This window comes from Oenanthe melanoleuca, chromosome 14 (genome assembly GCF_029582105.1).
Source record: "Oenanthe melanoleuca isolate GR-GAL-2019-014 chromosome 14, OMel1.0, whole genome shotgun sequence".
Taxonomy (NCBI): Eukaryota; Metazoa; Chordata; class Aves; order Passeriformes; family Muscicapidae; genus Oenanthe; species Oenanthe melanoleuca.
Genome location: NC_079348.1, coordinates 8,098,304 through 8,121,695, shown reverse-complemented (window position 1 = coordinate 8,121,695; position 23,392 = coordinate 8,098,304). Strand labels below are relative to the sequence as shown.

At 54.1% G+C, this 23,392-nt stretch overlaps 1 protein-coding gene across 1 annotated transcript in view; it reads right to left on the bottom strand.

The window, feature by feature from the left end:
• Nucleotides 1-500: 500 nt before the first annotated feature.
• Nucleotides 501-23,392, bottom strand: part of NHERF2 (NHERF family PDZ scaffold protein 2) — a 31,219-nt gene continuing 8,327 nt past the window's right edge. The window contains exons 3-7 of the mRNA XM_056503177.1: nt 9,217-9,393; nt 7,256-7,409; nt 5,271-5,314; nt 4,362-4,424; nt 501-2,994 (exon numbers count right to left, since the gene is read on the bottom strand). Of these exons, the coding sequence (XP_056359152.1) occupies nt 2,836-2,994; nt 4,362-4,424; nt 5,271-5,314; nt 7,256-7,409; nt 9,217-9,393 (597 nt within the window). The 3' untranslated portion in view covers nt 501-2,835. The remainder of the gene's footprint in view (nt 2,995-4,361; nt 4,425-5,270; nt 5,315-7,255; nt 7,410-9,216; nt 9,394-23,392) is intronic.

Here is a 23,392-nt window from a genome sequence, read left to right as displayed (position 1 = left end):
GGGCTGCCCAGGAAGGTGGTGGACCCATGGAAAGCCTGGGCATGGCACTCAGTGCTCTGGGCTGGGGACAAGGTGGGGAAGGGGCACAGGTTGAACTCAGTGATCCTGGAGATCTTTTCCAACCTTGGTGATCCTGGGATTCTGAGGTGCAGCTGAAGCCTTCCCAAGCCAGGAGCAGAGGGAATGAGTGACCTCTGTGTCCTGGCAGCAGGACAGGGGGTGATGCACAGCAGGGCCACTCTGTGTGTGCCACAGGGGTTCCAGCAGCCACGGGAGCCAGGCTGTGTCCCCAGGAGCTGACACAGGGACACCACCACCCCTGCGTTTTGTTCTTCAAAGAAAGGGCAGTGCCGACTTCATTGTGGAGCTTCAAAGGCGTAATTCCAGCTCCTCTTTAAAGAGGCCAGGGAGGAAGCAAAGTTTACAATGTGCTAAAGGGCTGCGATTCCGCTCCGGGCTCCCTCCCTGAGCAGCTGAGGAAGGAGCAGATAAGTGCTGGGTACATGGCAAACCAAGTTTATTACTGACATTACCGTGTACATGGTGGGTTTGCAATGCTGCTGACAGCCTTAGACTTTATTGATTTTTCTTTTCCAAGTTAAATGTACAGGAACTGAATAATTACTTCTGAGCTACAAGATGTCAGGAATGCAGTAATGCTTCAACCAGGAGCAGTTTCCACCGACTAAGAGATTAAGATTGATTAAGATTTTCAATCTTCCCAACACGGATTTGCACACCTGATTTCTTTTGATCTACATTCAAAACTACACAAGGTTTTGTTTTTGTTTTTTCTCCCCCCTTCAACTGCAGCAGTGCTAGATGAGAAATGGGGTGTTTACACCAGGTCTGTGTTCTCTGACCTCCATCAGTGTCCTGGAAATGCTCTGCCCTGTGCAGCCTGGGCACTGCCGGGCACAGGAAGCAACGTGCACACCATGGAAAAGAAGGAATCCTTCCAAACACTACCCAGAGAGAGAAGACAGTATTTTGGGGGCCAAAAAGAGACCAGGTAATTCGAAGTGCGATGGGGAAGAGGTGTCTTTGTTAATGGCAGAGCCCCGAGGGCAGGCAGCCTCTCCACATCCCCCATCACTCCAAACACCTGCACCAATTCCTCTCCAAAATCATTATTTTCAACCTGTTCAGCCCATCAACAATCCTAAAAGATAACTTTCCTAAAGAGAACTCATCTCCACACCCCTGAGGCTCTCCACACTCTCCTGCCAGCAGCATAAGGCCACAGGCAGCAGCTTCTCCCCAGGGAAGCCAAACACCTTGTGCTGAGCCCCAGCCTGCTGCTGAGGAGAGCAGAGAATGGGATAAGGCACCTTTTAGCTCCAGAATTTGGAAATTCCTTAGGAAATCCGTGCAGAGCCGTTCCCACATCCCAAGCACACTGACCACCCAAGGGTTTTATCCCAGGAGGGCTGGAGTGAGGCAGGGCACAGCCACAGCTCTGTGTTCACACCTCATCCACGGCCAGCTGAGCGCTGCCCTTTGCCTTTTCAGCTGGGAAAAGTGGCTTTGTATTCCCAGTCCCTTCCCACAGCAGGGCTGGGATTGCTGCTGGAGCCTGGCAGGGAGTGGGACAGCCCCAGCCCTGCCCTGGGAACTCAGCTCTGCAGCTCAGCTGAGCCTCCCTCACTCACACAGCCAAAGGCAGCAATAAAGAGCTTAAATGGACTTAATCTGTAATGCTTTAAAGATACACTCTGAATGCTGAGAGTGGGGCTTTGGAGGAGGCCACAGGAAGCCAAAGGTGCTGCTCACGCCATCACAGCAGTGCCTGCTCCATCTCCAGCCCCTTTTGGAGGATGTTCTTCCAATAGTGACACTCCCAGGCTGGGGACACCAAGCCCCAGCCCCACTGCCCAGCACCGAGCCTCAGTCACAGCTGCATCCCTGTGCTCCTCCTGGAAGCAGATGTTGGGTCATCCCCGCTGCTACGTCTGGCCAAAGGGTTTCTGTAGCATCTCGTGGTTCTCCTCTTCGTGCTCCTTGGGGCAGGACTGGCTCTGCTGCCTCCTTCCCCTGCCACATCCACACTGCAGGTGGGGAGAGCTGTGCCCTTTGCGTTTGGGCTTTGCTTTTAAACCCCACCCTCTCCCCTCTGCAGAGCTGTTGGGGTGAAAAATGAGCTTTTACTGCCTGGGGCAGGAGCTGCTGATGGGGGGGAGGTTCCTAAATAACTGGAAACACATGGAACTTCACTTAAAAAAAAAAAAAAGACCAACAAAAACAAACCAACAAAACAAACGTTTTTGCTTCAATAGCAAAGCCAACGAACAATTTCCAGCCACAGTCCATTTTCCCATGGTGGGAGCAGCTGATGCTGGATATGGGGAGCTGGGGAGGGGGTCCCTGGCACCCCCCACCACGAGCCATGAGATGTTTCCACAGGGGCACAGAGCATCCCACAGGGCTCAGTCTGGGACACCCACAAAGCCAAAACACCCCACATAAAAAGTGTAAAAAAAAAAAAAAAAAAAAAGTAACAGATGCCTAAATGATGCAAGTAAGAAACAAGAGTTAAAATTCTTCCAGTCCTTTCTCATAGGAACAGGGGACGGTGGGCAGCCAGAGCCAGGCTCAAGAGCAAGCAAGAAAAAGAGCTTTGGTCACATTTGTCTTATGAGAATCGCTGGTGAGTAACAATAATAATAATAACAATAATAATAAAAAATAAAAATAAAAAGGACTTTAAAATACGCCTTGTAAAAGCAACCAGTGAAGAGCAGAGCACAAAGCATCTCCCGTGGGCACCGAGGACGGGGCGTAGGCACCTCCGGAAGGTCCGGGCTGGGCGGGGAGCGGGCGCGGCTCCAGCGGGGCTCAGAAGTTGCTGAAAATCTCCCGTTTCTTGTTCCAGTCCATCTGCGGCGCTCGCTTCTTCACACGCTTGGCCCTCACCTTCTCCTTGGCCTCGGCAGCTGTGGGGCTCAGGCTCAGCCCACTCTCCTCAAACGGGTCCTTCTTGTCCGGGTCTCCGTCCTGCGTGGCGGGGACAGAGCTGTCAGTGCTGCAGTGCAACCCCACCGCCCCTCCCATGCCCCTGAGCTTGGAAAACCCTCCAGGACTGCTGGGAAGGATCAGGATTTGACAGCAAATATGTGTAACAGAAAGATCTTTGAATGTAGAGGCTGAAGAAGGAATAGAAATGAAAGCGAGTTTTGATGTAGAAGAAAAGAATTGCTGAGCCAGTTTTACTGGGTAACCAAGAAGGCAAAGAGCAGGTGAGTTGGAAGAGGCTTTTATGACTTAGAGCAAAGGATAAATCCACCTCAAATAAAAGATGTTTTACCAAACAAAAAGATTTTCACAGACAAACAAAAATGCCATGTTGCAAGTAGAGAAAAGATCTCAGAATTTTCCACTGCAAGAAAACTGAAAAACAATTTCTAGTTTAAACTGTAACATACAAACTGTTTGTGATTGGAAAATAGTAACATGAATATGGTAATGATAGCAGTTAGGAGAGGCTATAGGTAATAGTAAAGGTGTTGATTGGTTGCAATGTAATAAGATGCACAGCAGAGAAAGGAATATAATGCTTTGTAACATGAACAGAACAGAGCTCCAGAACACACAGAATGCCTACAGCCAGCAGCTCCAGGCTCACCCACGACCCACAACTGCTGTAATTTAGTGCTGTCACATTCCCATTCCCAAATGTCCTGGGGCAGGGGACAGCACAGCAGAGACCCCACAGAGCACCTGCTCCATGCATAGCACAACCTTGTGCTAAAGGTAAATTGTTGGGCACTTTGCAAATCCCCTACTTCTTAATACAAATCCTCACCTCTTATTTTTAAAAGAGGAAACAACCTGCTTAGTCATTAATGCCTGAAAATGCCAATCTATGCCTTGTGTTGACTTTTGGTTGCCACTTCACCTTGCCCAACAAGTTTTGTCCCTTTCCAGTGCTGAGCCACACTACAAAAACCCCTTCAGCCCAGCCTGCAACCAGAAACAACTCCCCTCCTTTAAACTCTATGATAAATGCTCCAAACTAAAAATAAAATTGGCTTTTTAAAAATTGTAGCCTGCCCTGGTACTGCAAGCAGCACTTGAGCCTCACAGTTCTGCTCCTCATGGATCCCCAGCCTTGCTGTAGCTCATCAGTGAAATCACACCTCAGATCCCAAATCCTGCAGACATCCCTTCACCTCCCAAATTATGCAAGCAGGAATCACTGCCCTAAAAGGGGCCAGTGAACACCCACAGTGCAAGAGATGAGAGAAAAGCCTGGATTTTGGTTGCTGGGTGGGCACAAATGAACCCAAGCCTGGGAGATAAATTGAAAACTCATCAATGCAAAGCCCTGTGTAAAAGGGACAGGGAGTGTTTGGGGTTTTTACCTCAGATTCCTTCCCAGGACTCTGCAGGTCGCTGTGAGATGAAGATGTGGATCCTCCATTCAGCTGGAGAAAAGGAAAATGTCAGTGTGGTTTGTGCCAGACAGAGTTAAGCACAGTAAATCCCCAGGTACAGCAATGCTGGGCTGCTCCAGGGGTGGAATGGAGCCTGGGGTGGTGGTCCTGCCCAGGGGACCCTGCACACACAGGAGCTCCCAGCAGGACTGGGACACTGCCACCTCCTCCTCTCTCCCTGGGATTAAATGAGGCTGAAATTGGCCTTTTTCAACCTCTAAATTAAAGCTCTAGTAGGGAATAATTAAAACAGACAGCAGCAGTAAAGCTGAGCTAAATGAGCCTTGGGGATTTGGGCATCCAGGCTCACCTGGCACAGGTGGGAGCCAGGGAAGGACCCTGATCCCTCCTGCTCACTCCAACACATCCCTCCAGGCTGCTGCTCTGGGCTATTGATGCCTTGGGTTTTAGCTTTTATATTCCTCAGAATCTCTGCTGCTTAGTGTGTAACTCTGAAATTTCATGTTAGGTGTTAGTAAGTTCTCTTCAAAGGGTAGTTGGACAAAACAATTCCTTTCTAGCTAGAGAATCAAGGATAACTGGTACCCAAAAAGCAGAAACAATGGCAAAGGGAAGGGGGCAAACCAGGGGGCTGAGACTACATAGCCTGGGGCTGTGGTTGGATAATTGACCCCAAAATGCAGATGAACCAAAACTGATAAAAGTGTAAAACTCATGACTGGGATCCATCCTGGTTTTGATTTGGGTGTAGCCCCAGCTGAGCTCTTGCACTGCCCCAGGTGAATCCTTTCAATAAATTCCTATTTTATCCCTTTTGCTCTGCTCCAGCTCAGCCTTCCCAGGCATCACTGTCACCAGGGGCAGGTGAGGACTCACCTGAGTCTGTGCAGATCCGTTTGTCATGGGCTGGGGCACCACACCTGCACAGAATAAAGCCAGAGAGCACAGTGAGAGCCCTCAGCTGGGATTGCTGCCCTGCAGAGCATCCCCCAGCACCTGCCAGCCCACCCCTCCCTACCCCACCAGCCCATCCTGTCCCTTCAGCCTTTCCCCTCTCTCTGTGCCCTTCTAGCACCACATCCTTGCCAAACCCCCCAAATTCACTCCATTTCACCCTTTTGATCAGAGGAAAACACTTGCCAGGAAAAGAACCACATAATCTCCTTCTACAGGCACTATCTGCAGCATACTCCTTTCTTTTTTTTTTTTTTTTTTCTTGACCATTAGTTTGTTCTCAGAAGTTCTTTAATCAAAAATTTTAAAAGTCAACTCAAAAATCTTATCATGGTGTTGTCACAACAGTGTCTGGCACAGAACCCTCTCTCCAGGCACTCTGGAATTTTTTTTTTTTTGCTCACTTCCAATGATTAACAATAGCCCACACAATGGCAAATTTTATGCATTTAAGCTGCCAGTCACCACGATCAAGTCATTGCCCCAGGCATTACCATGTCTCACTGCCCCAGACTAACAGATGTGTTAATTGGGACAGGATTAATAACTGAATTATGTCAAGCATGGATGCTTTCCCTAGGGACTGACTGGGGGCTGCATCACTGCAGACTGCAGGGATTTCTGGGGCAAAGCAGAAAAATAAACCTGAATTGTGATTTTGAGAGTGTGCTGGTGCAAAAACCCCCGTGTGGCTTTGGGATCCTTAAATATTTTATTGTGAATGTTGGATTCTTGTTCAGAGCAGGATAAGCTCTGAGCAATGGGCTCACACAGAAGTGATGTTTATGTCTCTGGTATCACAAGCAGCTAAATTTCAAATTAAATTAAAAACAAGATGACAAGGAATAGAAAAGTGGGACTTTTCTGGACTTCAAAAACAAATTAGCCATATCTAGAAATACTTAATCAAAAAGCCACTCATTGGCTTAAAGGTTGAGGTGCTCAGGATGAGCTGCAAGGCTTGGAAAGTGTCAGTCTGAGGTCAAAGCAGTTTATTTATGATTATGATTATGATTATGATTATGATTATGATTATGATTATTATTGCTGTTGTTATTATCTCTTACCCTGCAAAGAGCAGAATTTACCAGAGCCCTTTGGCACCAAGGCAGGTGCCAGGCAGACCCAACTCCTGCTCCCTGGTGGATGCAGGGCCTGGAGCACCCAGCCACCCTGCCCAGGGCTCTGTCCCCTCCCAGAACAAGGGCTCCTTTATGGCAGTGCCAGCACAAAGCTGGCTCCTCCTCGGAGCATCTGACACCCTGTGGCTCCCCAGCATTGTCTGACCCATTTCTGGGGACAAATCTGCCCATTGAGCATCCTGGGAATCAGATAAGGAACAGCTGTGCTGGGAAACAGAGCTGCCCATTGAGCTGGGGACAGGCCAGGCTGGGAGCTGCAGTGGGGCAGGTTGGGGAGTGGATGAGCAGCTTTCCCTGCCAGGTTTCAGCAGAAAAAAAAAAAAACCAACAAAACATTTCCTGCACTGGCCCTGCTGTGATCAGCCAGCGTGGAGCCCTTCCCTCGGCACAGGGACTCTGCAGGTGCCCACAGGCTCCTCCAGTGGAGCAAAGAGCAATCAGGGAATCAGAGAATCGTGGAGTAACTCTCAAAGCTCATCCAGTCCCACTTTCTATCAGAACAGGCTGCTCCAAGCCCTGCTCAGCCTGGCTTTGAAGGCTCCCCCAAAAATCCCACCACGCCTCAGTGCCCCGGCGGCAGCGAGTTCCAGAGTTAATTATTCACCGTGTGAAGGCAACCGTGTGTTTTTTTGGCTGGGTGAGGGTGTATTCTCACTGTTTATAAATAGCTGGGTGGTGCTCAGGAAACTACTGAGGGATGAGACAGGAGGGAAATGTGACTGTGAGATCCCACCCGTGAGTCACCCTGGCACGGGAAGGTCTCACCTTTGCTGTGCTCCTCCGTGGGGGTCACCCCCAGCTTCTTGAAGTACTCGTCTGTCTCGGGGTCCACCACCAGCAGCCTGGCCTCGCTGTCCCTGGATTTGATGTGGGACACCACCTCCGAGTGCCGCAGCCCCTCCACGTTGATCCCGTTCACCTGCAGAGCCGCGCACTCACAACCCACTCCTGCCTCCCACGCCCCCCTCCTTCCCTCCCTAAAGGCAGGGATTTCCCTTTTTTTGTTCCTGTTGGGATGATAGGAAGGCTACAGGCTTTTTCCTTCCCCCTCTTCAGCCAGCCATGGGCTCCTAAATCCTCCCACCTGTCTGCATCCCAAAGACATCCATAGGAAACCCTGCCTGCCCTCTGTGGTGCTGTCAAACCCAGCTTTCCCCTTGGATGTGCCCAGGAATCCCACAGTGGGCACAGACAGTGGGGCTGGGTGGATCCAGTGCCACCCTTCGTCCCTCTGGGATGGAGAACCGTGGATTTTGGTGCCCTGATGGGCAAGTCCCTGTGCCTGGTGCATGGATTCATCTCTCCCTCCCCTGCCTGGGAGCCAGGACCTACAGGGAATGTGATCCTGCTCCCAATTGTTCCCTGCAGAGAGGGACAATGGTGACTCAGGACATTGTTGGGTGGGAATGAATCACCCTTTGTCCCCCCAGAATGACCCCACAGCCTGGGCACGACCCAGTGCTCGTCCTCATCCAAAGGGACACGGACACTGCAGAGCCTGAGCCCCAAATTCTGGGATCCCTGCAGGGAACCAGGCTCCCCCTTCTCCTCAGGGCACAGCTGGCATGGAAAGAAACCCCTTGCAGGCTCTGCCCCTCATTCCAGGTGCTGCCAGCTCACAGCCCTGCTCCATCCCTGTCCTGCCACCCCAGCTCACCCCAATCCATGCCCAGGGCTCACCCCTGGCTGAGCCCAGCACTGCTCTCCCCCCACTCTGGCACAGGGCTGGGGGGCATCAAATATTTATCCCAGCCCCAAAGAGCAGGCAGGGAGGGGATCAGGTTTCTGAGCTCACCAGCTCACCCCAAGCTGCTTTGTGTGTGCCAGGCCCTGGGCCAAGCCCATAAATAAATAACACGACCCCTGGATGTGACACCAGGCAGCCACTGCCACCCGTGCCCCGGCCCCACGCTGCTCCCAGCATTAAACTTTCAGCTGCTGGGAAGAGGCAGCAGCTCCCACTGCCTGGGGAATCATTATTTATAGGCCTGGAAAGCAGGAGAGTGCTCTGCTCTCAGGGTTTTCCCAGCTCACACTCTTCCAGGGCTGCAAATCCCATTCCTGCTCTGAGCCACACTCGGTGCCCATGGGGTGGTTTTGGGGTTCAACCTACTGGGACACAGCCCAAGCAGGGGGTTTCCATGTGCTCCCACAGAGAAAGGGGTGATGGCTGCTGGGTCATTCCCTGCCTATCCCTTCTCCAGGAAAAAACACAGCACACAAAGAGAGGGCAATTCCCAGCCTCATCCAAAGTTTTTGGCCCCATCTTGGACAAAAAGCGCACCTGGTAACCAGCAAGATGCTTCCAAGAATACAAAATTATGAAAGACTGGGGGAAAAGTATCTTAAAATCTCTGCAAAGCCTCTTCCCTGTTTTTCCAAGCACTCCCTTGGCAGGGGAAATCAGCTCAGCACCAACCTGGCTTTACGCCCACAGTCACCTGCCCAACCCTCCTGGTGCCAGCCAGAGCCAGCACAGCACCTTGGGGACATGGCTCAGTGCGGGGGGAATGGCTGCACTCAGTCTTGGGGGGGCTGGAAAATCCCAAATTTCCACCCTGCAACTGCAGCCAGAGCTCACAAATGCCCAAACGGCAGGAGAGGAAGCAGCGCAAAGCCGGAGCAGCTTTAGGACTGGGATTGGAGGAACACAGGGGGATCAGATGGGACAGGCCGTGGGGTGGGGGCTGTGCCAGGCTGCCCAGGTGCCAGCCCTGCTGCTCTACCTCCACCAGGCGGTCCTGGGGCCGCAGCCCCGCCCGGGCTGCGGGCGAGTCGGGATCCACCGAGCGGATGAACTGCCCCGGCCGCGACTTCTCGCTGTGCAGGTTGAAGCCGTAGCCACTGGGGCCTTTCTTCAGGTGGCACAGACGTGGGCACAGCTCCTTCTGTCCGTTGACATCCTGATCGGTGGGGGAGACAAGGTGGGGGTTAATTTACAGCCCTGGGGTGGCTCTCAGGCAGATGAGACCATAAATAAAGTGCCGTGTCTGCCCCCCTGCCCTCGGCGTGGGGACAGGTTAACAAATGCACTTCCTCTCATTGAGTCTATTTTCGAAACCCAATTGTCCAAAACCACTCCAGAAAAATGAAAACAAAACAAAAAAAATGCATTTCCTTCACCAGGAGTGGTTCAGATGAATCCACCCATAGGCTGGACCACCCCCCCAGCAACAGCTGAGCCCCAGCCCCAGCCAGAGAGGAACCAAAGCCCAGTTTTGCTTTGCCCAGGCTCACCCAGACCTGGGATTAACCTCAGTCAGGTATTTCAGGCAGTGCCACACCCCTGGTCTCAGTGACACCAGCATCACCCACTGCTGCCATCCCTTCCCAGCGAGGAGGGACCAGGATGATGAACCCCGAGCTCCAAGAGCTCCCTGCAGCTCAGGAAGGCTGAGCTTGGCAGGATGAGCAGCACAGGGGCACCTGAGGAGTTTAGTGCTTCTCCTCCTGCCATGGAAAATGCTTTATGGCTCCTTGGGGCAGCCAGGGAGCAACAAACCCTGGTTTTATCCAGGTCCCGTTAATTCCCTCGGATGCTGCTCCCACCAGGCAGCTCCAGCTCATGGCACATCCCTGCAAAAGGCACCTCAGAGATTCAGGGTGTTCATTTCCACCCATGGTTTAAGGAAAACATCTCCCCTGGATGAGTTTCCACCTTCCCTCAGCAGGCTCCCTGCCTGCCCACAGGCTGGATCTGTCTGGGATCACATTCACAGGGAAATCTCTTACAGCCTTGGCCTCCAAATTAAAAATCCAGGCAGCAATTTCCTCCTCCTCCTTCCCCTCTTGGCCAAAAGACACTGTGAAACACCAAACCTCCCAACCCCTTCATCCCCTCCAGGAGGGATTTTACAGAGAACAAAGTGGGGGCACACAGAGTGATCACTACCAGGGATCCCTGTGCTGGGGGATGGAATTTGCACAGAATTCCAGATGTGGTGGAAGGGACCTTAAGGATCACCTAGTTCCAGTCCTCTACCATGGGCAGGGACATCTTCCACTGTCCCAGGATGCTCCAAGACCCATCCAACCTGGCCTGGGACACTTCCAGGGATCCAGGGGCAGCCACAGCTTCTCTGGGCAATTTTGGCGGTGGCTGCAATGCCCAGGGGGGACAGAGGTGGGTCAGGGTTCAGCACCAGCCTGACCAGCTCAATCCCAGCATCCAGTAAGAAACAGGGATGCAAAATGACCAACCTTTGCACGCAGAATGGTTCAGGTGGGAAAGAACCACTGAAGGTCATCTAAATCCAATCTCCCTGTTCAAGCAGAATTCCCCAGAGCCCATCACTCAGGATTGTGTCTTTCCTCTGGCACAGGAGGAAAAATTCCAACTGAATTCCTCAAATGCTGCTCACACAGAAAGGTCACCCCCAGCAGTGCCCATCACAGACATCAGAGCACACTCAGAACTGCTGCAAACTGCTCCTGAATTTTAGAGATTTCCTCAGCAAATGAGTTTTTTATTAAAAACCAGCTCGTGCTGTTGACATCTCAATCCCACATGGGTTCTTAAAGGGAAAAATTATCAGTGAACAACCCAAACCAGAATGGGGCTCCCAAAACCCTCCTGTACCTGCTGCACACCCCAGGGCAGCCCTGCACCCCCATCCTCTCCCTGCTGCACTTTTCCCATGGCCCCAGAGCAGGCAGTTCACCCTATCTGCAAACATTTCCAGCCTGCCTCAAAGTTCTCCAAAAACTGGAGAAAACAGGAAATGATTCAAGCAGCCCAAAAGGGTCGAGCTGGTGTGACCTTAGAGGACACACAGGGCTCTGCGTGGCAGGGCAAGGGGAACGTGTCTGGGGTCACCAAAGTGGATCTGGGATCACCAAAACCCATCTGGGATCACCTGCTGGGGTTTATTTTTAAAACCATCTTCCCCCTGCTCCATTTGTACAGGGTCAGAGCTCCTGCAGCAGTGTGAAAACACAGAGAAATCACTGAGAATTGCACCAAACAAATCTGTGCTGGGGGTGCTGTCCCAGCGTGGGGATGCCCTGGGGACAGCCTGGCAGGGTGAGTCCCTCCTCCTCCAGGGCATCCCCTGGGATCAGCAGTGAAATCAAATTACTCACTAAATAAACCACACAGGGCAAAGCTTTGCTGCAGGATCCCTTTGGCTGGGAGGGTGCTGCCCTGTGCCATGTCCTACGTGGGCTTGTGCTGCTTTCACTGCAGAATCTTGAATTTAAAGCCCTTAACTGGAATGAATTCAAGACATTTATTCTTAAATATATACACATAAAAAAATAATCCCAATTCAGCATCTGTTGTGGGCAGAAATCCACGGGGAAAACTGCTTATCCTCCAGCAGAGATGATCCAGGGCTTTTGCTGGGCTCTTAAACCTCCCAGCTAAAGCAATCCTTGGCTGCTGGAAAAAACAGGTTTTGGAGCTGAGCTCTGCAAAGCCCCTGTCTGGGATTAAGCAGAGCTCAGCCCCCAGGACACGGAGCCGCCGCCTCTCCTGCCAGCTCCGCTCTCCGCTTTCTTTTTGACCCGTGCCAGCGTTTCCCTGCCTGTGTTCTGGGAAGATATTTCCTGAGCTCCCGGGGGAATTTGGCCTTTGTGCAAGCCCAGCTCCCTGGAGCAGCAGCAGGGTTTATCTGGGCTTCCCAGGGAGCAGCAGGGCTCCGGAGGAGCTGCGCCGCCTCTCACAGCCGAGCGCTCAAAGCCACTCTGGATTGAGTTACACTCACATGGATGCTGCAAAGCAACAAAATTCAACTCCCTTTTTTTCGTCTTAGAAAGCCAAAAATTGCCCACACACACTAAAAAAAAAAATAAATTGCAAAATGAGGCTTTTTTTGGTTTTTTGTTTTTTTTTCCTCCAGGAATCCAGGCTCTTTCAGTGGCTGCTGATTTTATGAGCTGGATTGAGCAGGGCACACTCCATCCCTGGCTGTGCCATCCCCAGGAATGTCTGTGCAGGTAAATGCTGCCTGGATGATGAACTGCACTCCCAGCCCATCCCTGGAGCTGCAGCTTGGGGCAAACCAGCAGCATTTCACCAGGACAAAGGTTTCGGAAGCGCTGCTCAAGCTGGTCCATTTAAAAATGCACAAACAAGACATTAAATAACAATGAAATGCTTTCAGTAAAATTAAAAAAAAACTGATTGGGTGTTGCCAGCTCTCACAATCTCATGGCAACTCTTCACAGCACCTGATTTCTTATTTCCCTTTGAGTTTCCAGCGCTGCTGATGGGAACTGGGGTCCCTCAGGGCCACCCCTTGGCACGTGGGGGTCACCAGGGGACACTCTGGGGCTCACTGGGGCTTTCCAGAGACAAGCCCCAGCTCCCTGGGGCTCCCCAGAGATGCCCCTTGGCCCATGGGGTGCCCCAGGACTGGTCCCTGCAGTGAGCAGGACCCTTCCCGTGTCCCACACCTGGGGCTGCTGTCACCAGTGTCACCAGCTCTGATTAATGAGGGGTTTCCACAACATTAATTAGCACATGGCACGATCAAGGAAACCAGAATCCCCTCCCAGAAGCACCGAAAGGAACCAAAGTCCCCTCCTGGGTTTTGAGGGGAGCTCTGTTGTCCACCTACCCGTATAGAAAGCTCAACACCACGAGGGTGCCAGAGCCCCTGCTGCTGTCACTGCTGACCCTGAGGCACAGCCCAGGACAGGGATGTCCCCTGCTCCCCACAGTGTCACCACTGTCCAAAGGACAGACTCACAAAACCAACCTGCACCTTCTCACCACCCCCAGCCCGACCCTGAGCAGGATAAAAAGGACATTTCAAACCCAAAAATCTGCAGGAATATCCACACTCTCTCCATACCCAGGATGCCACACTGGAGCCCAGGATTGTCTCCAGCCCCTCTGCCCCACAAACTCATGCCCACAATGGGCTAAACCACCTTGAGAGACACAGTTTAGGGTTTTATTCCAGGAATAAAACACCAGAGCCAGCGTGGACATTGGGTTCTCCAGGAGAGGAGGAGGAGGGAGAGGAGAGCAGACACACACAGAGCTACTCTAGAGGCTGAGGTCAGGCTGGTACCATCTGCCCTGGGATCCTGCTGGGTCCTGCAGTGCCTTGGCCACGATGTCCCCAAGCCCTCAGCATGGGGGCCACCCCACACCTGTCCCCAGGCTGGGGGGACACTCTCAGCCAGGAGGGAAGGGCAGGAGCTCCAGCCCAGAGTGGGGATCTGCTGGAACTCCACCAAGCTCATCTCCTGGGTGTGCTGCTTGTAATCACCAGGATCAGGGTGATTATGACCCTAATCAGCTCAGCCCTGCCTGGACCACCTCACCCTGCTCCCAGCACCAGCCTGTGCCCCCGTGCCCATCCCAGCTCTGCCAAACAGGCTCCAGTCACCCCTGCTGGGAATGCAGCACCTGGATGCACTCCAGGCTCTGGATCACCCAGGACAGGTCAAACCTTTCCATCCCTGCTTGGCAGGGCTGGACAAAACCCAGGCAGCAGCATTCCTGCCTAATTTACATTGTTAACAGCCTTTAAGTCAGCTGTCATGGTGTTTCCTCTCCTTTTCCATGTGGTTACAGTCAGAAAATTGTTCCTTTGCTCCCTCCAAAACAAACCTCAGCAGCAGAACCCACCAGGCCTCGGGCTCCTGCCCTGCCCTGGGGACACCCTGGGACATGGAGATGTCCTGAGGGGACAGAGAGCAGTGCTCAGAGCCTTGGTGTCCATCCCCCATCCCCTGCACTTTGGATTCTGCAGTGCAGGCACAGAGGGATGCAGGGCAGGGGATGCACAGGGGTTGTGCAGCAGAAATGCAGGATCCTGACCCAAATCCAACCCCCAGCAGGCAGAGGAGTGAGGGGCAATGCTGGGAGCCTGGGGAGAGCTGAGGAAGGGCAGCAAGTGATGGAGGAAAGGGGCCCAGGGACCACTGCACCAGCAGAACAAGGGGCCCATTGACACCCCCTGCCAGGGCACCCTCCCTTGGCAGTACTGGTTATACTGGGAGCTGAGCCCAGCCTCGGGCAAGCTTTAATTGCCACTGTTATTACCAGAGTAGTGCTGGAAGCTCCAAGGCTGCTGCCTGTGCTCTGATTTAGGGATGCACTTAACTTTAAGCAGATATTTGTCACCAGGCTGGGAAGGGGAGGGGTGAAACCTCGCTGTTTTCCACACTGCAAAGATGAGGAAAGCTGGGAGAAGCAGGAGCCCTTCCCTGTGGCTGCCAGCAATGCCCCAGCCCTGCCTGCCATGAGAACCAGGAGGTTTTGGGATGGTGCCATGGCTGGAGCAGGATCCTGCCTCCATTCCCTGCTGTGCCAGGGATCCTCCTCCTGCTCCAGCAGGGCTGGGCTCCCTTCCCCTTCCCCTAGGAATTACTCTATTTTCCCATTAAAACAGCACCAGAATGGAGACCATTGTAGCCCTGCATCCCCCAGGGCCAGGGAAACTCGGTGACACTTGGAGGAGGGGACAGCAAATGCCAAAGGAGCTCAAAACCTGCTCAGGGAGTGGGGCTGAGAGGGCACAGCAAATGCCAAAGGAGCTCAAAACCTGCTCAGGGAGTGGGGCTGAGAGGGCACAGCAAATGCCAAAGGAGATGAAAACCTGCTCAGAGAGTGGGGCTGAGAGGGCACAGCAGCTCTGCCCACAGCCCAGGGCTGGGGGAGCAGAGCAGGGATGCTCCGGGGGCATCCCGAGCCCTGGCTGGTTCTCAGCTCCATGCTGGGATGCTGCAGCCCCCTGCACCCTGCTGGGGAGGGCTCAGGGATCATTCCATCCCTCCCTCCCACACACATCTCCCCCAGCTCCATCCCCCTGGCTGCAGTCAGCCAGCACTGAGCAGGCTCAAACTCCAGATGTTGGTGAAATGCTATAAATAACAGAGGGGGAGGGGAGACAGGGCTGGTGGGACGCCAGGCTCACCAAACACAAGCAGATGTTCCTCCCCTTCCCCATAGGCCCAGAGATGGGGCTGGGCTGGGAGGTGGCAGCTCCAGCACCCAGAGACCCCCCCCAGGCAGAGGTTTCCCACCAGCCAGGAATAAATCCTTGGGCAGGACCAGCAAAGAACCTGTTGCCATTTTCATGCAGCCATAACTCTAATTATGTGTGCCTGAGGAGGGGTTTCAGCTCCAACATAAATGGTCAAAAGATGAAAACCTCACATCCAACACAGACCTGACAGTCAGTTCACTCAGTGAACTCTTCTCCCCAACCTCTCCCACATTCACATCCCAGCAGGACAAAGTTTCAGATGCTCCCAGGGACTGCAGTGCCCGTGCTCATCTCCACCCCAGAGAAAAGGATGAGCTCAAATGTGGCTGAGCTGCCACCAAAGAGCTTTTGGCAGAGCCTATGATCACCCCAACATCAGCAGAGTCACCTTCAGTATCCCCAGGAGGTGCTGCAGGCTCCAGAGGGTGACAAACTGTCACAGCCCTGTGTCACCACCAGGCCCCTCATCTGCCTGCCCCCAGCACAAGCTGCAGCTTATTTCAGTCCCTTACTCCAATTATTTAAATTGCTCAAGGTAGGTTTGAGTGATATAAAAAACCAGGTATTTATTTTAAGGGTAGCAGACACTGAGGGTTGTGCTGCTCCCCCAGCATCCTCCTGCCAGCCTGGGGGCTGCCCCAGCACACACCCAGTGCCCTTTGGGTGCATCCCTGCCTCCCTTGGGATGCATCCCAGTGCCTTCTCTGCCAGCAGGCAGCAGCTGAGGATGGCAGGGACACATTCCAGTTAGCAATGGAACATGTCCAGCCATGGCCAAGCTGCAGCTGAGAGGGCAATTTGGATATTGCTGGGGTTTTTCTGATGACAGTCCCTGCGAGGAGGAGGAAGAGGAGGATCAGCCATGCCATAGAAAACCCAGACTCACAGCACAGCTCCTTCCAGCCCTGGAGGGGAAGGATGCCACAGTTGGCATCCTCAGCAGGGTCCTGCTGGCCCCAGAGACACTTGCCCTGAGCCCTGCAGCCCTCTTGGTCACAGCTGAGGGGACAGTGGTGCCAGAGAGGTGCAAAAATAATCACAAAATTAATGAGCCTCTTCACCATCCCATGTCACCACAGCAGCAGCAAGAAAAGTTTTGCACCTTCCCTGTGCCCTCCACCAAGCTCAGCCCCAAGCCTGCTCCTTGCCAGGGGAGCAGAGCTGTGCCAGCACCCAGCCAGAGGGTTGTTATCCCGAGAAAGTGCCAGGCAGGAGAAAACAAGAGCAGGAAGGATGTGGAGGGTGGGGAGGCGCAGCCGGCGGTGACAGCAGTGCCAGGCTGTGGGATGGCACCACTCCCACCCTGGCACTGGGAACAGCAGCTCCCTCTCTGCTCCCAGCAGGGCTCACCTCCACCCAACCTCCTGCCAAAGAAATCAGAGCCTGACCTTCCCCAGGGCTGCTCTGGGGTAAGCCTGGATTTGCCCCTCTGCGACATCCCCGGCGCTGCAGCTTTGCAGAAATCCCTGAGCACAAAGGGGCCTCTCAGGACAGAGCCCTGGCCTGCTTGGCTCGTGTCCCCAGTGGGGACAAGCCCAGTGAGGTCCCTGGTGGGCACATCCCCGCTGTGGGGACAGCAGCTCTGCCCAGCCCTACAGGCTGCAGCTGATGGCACCTCCAAGGGAGCTGTCCCACCGTCGAGCCGGGGAATTTCTCAGCCACAAGCCACGGGAAGCAGCATTTTTTCCCCTCTTTTTGAGCAGACTCAGACAGCAGAGGCACCCACGCTCTCCCCCCGGGCAGGGCTGGAGCCAGCAGCAGCAGCACAGGCTTGGCTGGAGCAGGGAGCAGCTGGGCCAGCCCAGGGAGAGAGGGAGGGAGGGTGGAGGGGGCTGAAACCGCCACGTGCACGTGTTTTCATGGAGAGAAACGACTTTTCCAGCAGGGTCTGCCAAGGGAACTCACAGCCAGGATAGCAGAGACTCCTCTGCTCCACGGGGATCAGCTCCAGCATGATGTGGGGCAGCACTGTGGGTCCTGGCAGGCTGGGATTTGTGCAAGGGGAAAAGCATGGGGTTTTCATTCTGGATGGAAAGGGATCTCAGCAGATCCAGAGGGATCTGTTTCCCACTGGGTGGGAGGGAAGAGAGCATCAGTCACTGAGCAGGGCTGGAGCTGCTGGAACAGGGGGAAAAGTCCTTCCCACGCTCAGCATGAACCCCCAGGCCAGAGCAGGGATGGCTCTGCACAATGGGAAGGCAGGGGGAGATGCTGGGAAGGAAATTCCCCAGTCCCACAGCGTTCCCTTCCCTCCACTGCAGCACAGAGCTCGTGCCCCACTCTGTGACACCCCAGATCAGAGAGCTGCCACATCCCAAACAGAGCCCCCTGCACCAGGGCTGGGCACCTCCAGGCTCTGCCCTTCAGCCTCCCCAGCTGCTTCTGGAGGCCAAGCCTTGAGCAATCACCAAACACTCTGGAGCTGGCCCCATTCCTTGCCTGCAGTGACCCTGGGTCATCAGCAGGAATCCAGTCCTGCAGCTTTGTGCTCCTACGGACTCTCCTGGCACACAGGACTCCCAGGAAAACCCCTGGAGGTGGAGGGGGCTCCAGGGAACACCTCCCACCCCCACACACCCCGGGACAGGGAGGCTTCTTGGGAAAGGAAATGTGTCTTCCCAAGGGCTGAGGTTTTTCCTGCTTTTCCCTGTGCCAGGGCTGTAGGACTGGGGTCACCACGGCCACACCAACCCCACCAGGGCCAGCACCAGCTGCTCCAAGCACCAGGAACTGCCCTGAGAGACTGATTTTCAGGGGCAGGGTGCAACCCCAGTGCCCTGCAGAGAGCCAGCTGTTAGTCAAGGCATCTCACACAGAATGGGGAAAACTATTCTGCACCACAGACCAGCAAGGACACAAATCCTGGTTCCCTCCACGAGCCCCCACCCCAGAGGAAGAGGTTGTGGTTGTCCCTTCAAATGGTAATAAATTTCTAGTTTACCTTTCTCAATTTATCAATGAAATGCTTCATATACACAAAGCAGGACCACTTCCAGGACCATTATTTAAACTGTAAAATTTAATTCAAGCCAAAATTTCTTTTGTATATATCGGAAAAAAACATTATTTTTCTATAAGCTCAATTTTTAAGGCTCAAATTTAGTTTTCATATTTAATAATTGAATGAAAATTCCATGTTTTTCCTCTTGCACAAATCCCAGCCTGCCAGGACCCACAGTGCTGCCCCACATCATCCTGGAGCTGTAAATTTAATATTCCTTTGTTTTCATTTTTATTAATTCTCTCTCTTATTTCAGCAGGTCTCCTTTAACCTGACTGTGTGCTGTATCATAATTTTAAGTATTTTTTACTGTATCTAGCACTGATCTCTCACTGAAAAACTCAGAGAGGGCTCTGTTTTCAGACTCCATGGGTGCCAGGCTCAGCCTTGCAGAGCCCAGTAAAGCACATGCAGGGTGGGAAGGCAGGCAGGAGCCACCCTGCTGTTAATTTGGGGTTGGGTTTCTCCTCCTGCTCTGCCAGCCAGCCCAGCTGGGAGCGAGGGGTGTGCTGCACACACACAGGGGGACAGATCTGCACCCCCAGCCCGGCCCCTGCCCAGGCAGGGGAGAGAACAGGCGCTGCTCTGTGAGTGTTGGGCCCAGGGAAGTTCAATAGTTTACTCCCAATATTTGTCTTGGCCGGGCAGCCCAGCTCGCTGGAGGAAATGGGGCAGGGGGAGGGCTCCAAACATCCTCTGCATTCCTTGTAACCAGAGCAAAGCAGGGCACCCGTGCTCAGGGTCACCCCGTAGCAGCCCTTTTGTGTTCAGAAATCCTGCAAGAAACATCCAGGGGTGCAATTTTCCAGACAGCAGCAGGGAGCTGAGGTGGGGGGGTCAGTCCCAGACATGTAAAGTACTCCCTTCTCCCAAAAAAAACCCCAAGTCACAGCTTCTGCACAAAATCTGCTGATCTGGGCACAGCAGCCAAAGCCTCCAGTTCTGCTGGGGTTCCCCTTGACCTCCCCCTGCAAAACCCAACCCTGCTGTCACTGCCCCCATTGCACAATGCTGGCACCAGCTCCATCCCAGCACACAGGGGATCAAACTGAGAAACTGGGAATCAAACTGGGAAATTGGGAATCAAACTGGGAAACACAAACATGGGACCAAACCCAGACCGACACAATCAGGGCTCCTTCCACCCAGCTCCAAAAATGCCTTTTTTAAACCAAGCTCCTTAAAAAAGGGGGCCACAGATGATGCCCCTTGCCAGGGAGCTGAGCTTATCTGCAGCTGGGCAGGGCTGGAGCAGATAAGGGGCTGGGGTGGCTGTGGGGACACACGGGGAGGATCTGCTGTGATAACCCCAGAGCCAGCTGCTCCTGCTGATAAACCTGGGGTGAAGGGGGTGCCAGTGCCAGTCCTGGCCTCTGGGCACGCTGCCATGCTGTGGTGAGGGGAACACAGAGCCCTGAGAAAGAGGGAACAGCCCCAGAATGGTGCTCACAAAACCAAAATGGGATGTGGGTGCCCAGCAGAACCCAGCAGATCAGAGCAGGGAACTCTTCCAGGCAAAGCCGACTACTCACCCGCTTAGAACTAATTAGGGCTTGTCTTAATTAAATCCTGCTAACCACGAGCAACCCCAAGGCCAGAATTAACTGATTTACCTGGGATGGCCTCTGGCTGCTGGTCTGGGAGGAAGGAGCCAGCCCTGTGCTGGACACAGCCAGGCAGGAGCTGCCAGGGGTTGGGAAGAGCCCCTGCCCAGGGAATGCCAGCTCAGCCAGGTGCCAGGGCTGGAGCTCAGCCTGCCAAGGCTGGAGCAGAGGGATCAGCCCTCCCTCCACCCTCTGTGCTGCTCGTGTCTTTAAGGGGATTAACCCCTGTAATTCCATGAGAGGGTTTAATCACACAACACCCCTGGGAGCAGCGGGGCTCTGGCTGGGGTTGGGGAGGCAGTGACCCCACTTGCAGCAGATGGGGGTGGAGAGGCCCAGGAACACACCTGGAATACACCTGGAATACACCTCACTGCTCCTGGCCCCACTCCTTCCTCAAGCATCCCTGGAACAGCTCAGTGCCAGGCTGGACACCCTCCCAAGGGAAAGAGCCACAGCCAGGCAGCCCAAATTGTGCAGCCTTGAGAAGAGAAGGCTCCAGGGAGAGCTCAGAGCCCCTTCCAGAGCCTAAAGGAGCTCCAGGAGAGCTGGAGAGAGACTTTGGACAAGGGATGGAGGCACAGGACACAGGGAATGGCTTCCTCTAGCCAGAGGGCCGGGCTGGATGGGATTCTGGGCAGGAATTGTTCCCAGCTGTGGCTGCCCCTGGATCCCTGGCAGTGCCCAAGGCCAGGCTGGATGGGGTTTGGAGCACTCTGGGATGGTGCAAGGTGTCCCTGCCATGGATTAACTGGCCTGCTCCTTCCAACCCAAACCATTCCAGAATTCTCTGCCCACTGAGCAGCCTCTCACACCTTCACAGCACTGGAACCTGCAGGGAATTGTCTTTCTGCCCTTCCCAGCACTCATAAAACTATTAAAATTTGGCTTTCACAGGCTCACCACTAACAAACATCCCACACCAGCTTATTGTACCTGGAAACAAACTCCTGCAAAGGTTTAGTGGGAAAAGAGAGACACTGAGCCAACAAAATCCAGCTCCACGTCTGGATATGGTCTGAATGTGCACAATAATGGAACCAAAACATTCAGGAGTCCAGACAAAACGTAATGAAATTAAATTACAATATGGATCTTGCCAGAAGGAATTATGTCAACAGCTTGAGGTTCAGTTCCTTATTTATAGAGACCTGTGGAAGCCTCTACCAATTAAGTTTAATTTTTGCTCTCTCATATCCCAGCCTGGAATCTCCCACCACCAGTGCCTGTAAAGTCTCCATATCCAGAGGCAGAGCAAAGGACTGGGAGACAAAACCAGCTCAGAACAGCCCTTCACTTACACCCTGAGCTCTTTTCCAGTGCTGGGTGTATCGTCCCCCCTCACAGCCTTGCTCCCCAAGACTGGACAGGAGGGCAGAATAATCAACACAGAAGTGATGCCACATTGTCAGGGCTGTGAGCACTCAAGGAATGGTGTTTTATGGGTTAAAAGGAGCTCTTCAGGAACTCTTCTTCAAGTCAGGTGTACCTGGAAGCCTTGGTCCCCTCCACTTTGCTCCAAATGTTTCCATTCCCCAGGAGCAATACCACAACTCCAGCACCTTCCAGGTGGGAGCAGGGCTGGCCAGGAGGAGTTGGGATTCCCCCACACCCACAGCACCACCCCAGGCACCAGCAGGTCCAGATCCAAGCCCTGGGGATGATTCCTCCATCCACACTGCACAGCAGTGCTGGGACAGCCCTGGATAAACAGCTGGGAATGTGCAGCACAACTCACTCAAGGCTCAGGAATAAACAGAAAATATAAAAAAAAAAAAACAAAAAACCAACAAAACCAACCCCAAACCCAATATTGTTTTAAGGTTTCCTCTGCCATGTCAAGCCCACGAGGCCAAGCAGGCTGGAGCAGCTCCAGGGGATGGAGCAGAGGCACAGCAGAGGCTCTGTGCAGCTGCCAGGGCACACGCAGAAGGATTTTAATTTATTCCAAACCATTTAATAGTTCTGCTATTGAACAGAGCCATCGACAGCTGGCTGGGAGCCCACGAGTGAGCGGGGTTTGAAGGAAAGCTGCTGGAGCCCATGGGGCTGGGGAGAGCTGCACTGACAGCAGCTCCCATTTAATATCAGCTTCCCAATCGTTCCGAGGGAAAGTTTTTGATTACTCGAGGATGCAGAAGGGATCGGCACCGGCTGGACCACCCGCAGCATCCCCGGGTGCTTCGGCAGCATCAGCGCCGGGTCTGGGGTGGGAGCAGCATCCCGTCCCTTCCCAGGGAGCTGGGGGGTCCCGGGGTGACCCCAGCGTCCCCTCGGGGGACGTGTGGCTGCGGGAACAAAGGCTCTTGGCAGGGCACGGCTCCTCCCGATGCTAATCTGCCTTCTCGCCTCCCACCCGCTTTGTGTTTCACTAAAAATACCGCGGCGGAGGAAGTTCGTGCCGCGGGGTGGATGCTCTCCTCCCCGGGAGGGGCTTCCTGCGCTGCCCCGGCACGAAAATAGCCCCCAGCCCTGTCCCCAGCCTTGTCCCTCCTGTCCCCAGCCCCGCTCCTCCTGTCCCTACCAAAGGAAGCTCTCTTGCCATCCCCGGGTTCCCTCACCCCGCATCCCCGGGGAAATGTCTCGTTCCCAGCAGGACTTGGCTCGGATCCCTGCCAGCGCCGTGGTGATGCCCAGCACACGCTGCTCACGCCGACAGAGCTCCACAAACCCCAGTGCCAGCCCCAAACCCAGCAGGGAACGGGGTGGATGCTCAAGGGTCAGGCACGCGGGGCTTTGGGGTGCGGAGCCTCCTCCCAGCCCCAAACCCCGAAATCACCACGGAGCCCCGGAACGGTGTGGATGTCCATTTCATTGGAACACACCGCACTTATCCCAGGCTGCTCCAAACCCATCCAACCCGGCCCTGGACACTCCCAGGGATGAGGATTTGCATCTCCACGTGCCCCCGGCTCCATTGCCGAGGTGCCGAGCTGCAGATGCCACCCCCAGGCCGGTGACACGCGATGCCAGAGCCCGGCGACATCAATAATGCAGCGGGGTCACAGCAGCGTCCCCAGAGCCGCGCCCGACTGCTGCTGCTGCTTTGGGATTGCAGCTAATCCCGAAGGTGAGGGATCCCCGTGCCACCCCCGGCTGAGATCCCACGGAATGCAGAGCCCCCCTGGCCACGGGGGTGCCCACGGCACGGATTTTGGGCTTGGCAGAGGCTCTGCAGGCACCTCCAGCCAGCCCTCATTCCCTGGGGAGCTCCAGGCTTTGCAAAATTGGGGGGTTTTTTTAAAGTAGAAATGAGCAGAGCTCCCAGGGTGGCACATCCCTGCTGCCCCCAGGGGCACAAACACAGCTTCCCTCGGCTCTGTGCCCTCTCAGACCCAAGACATCATCCCCT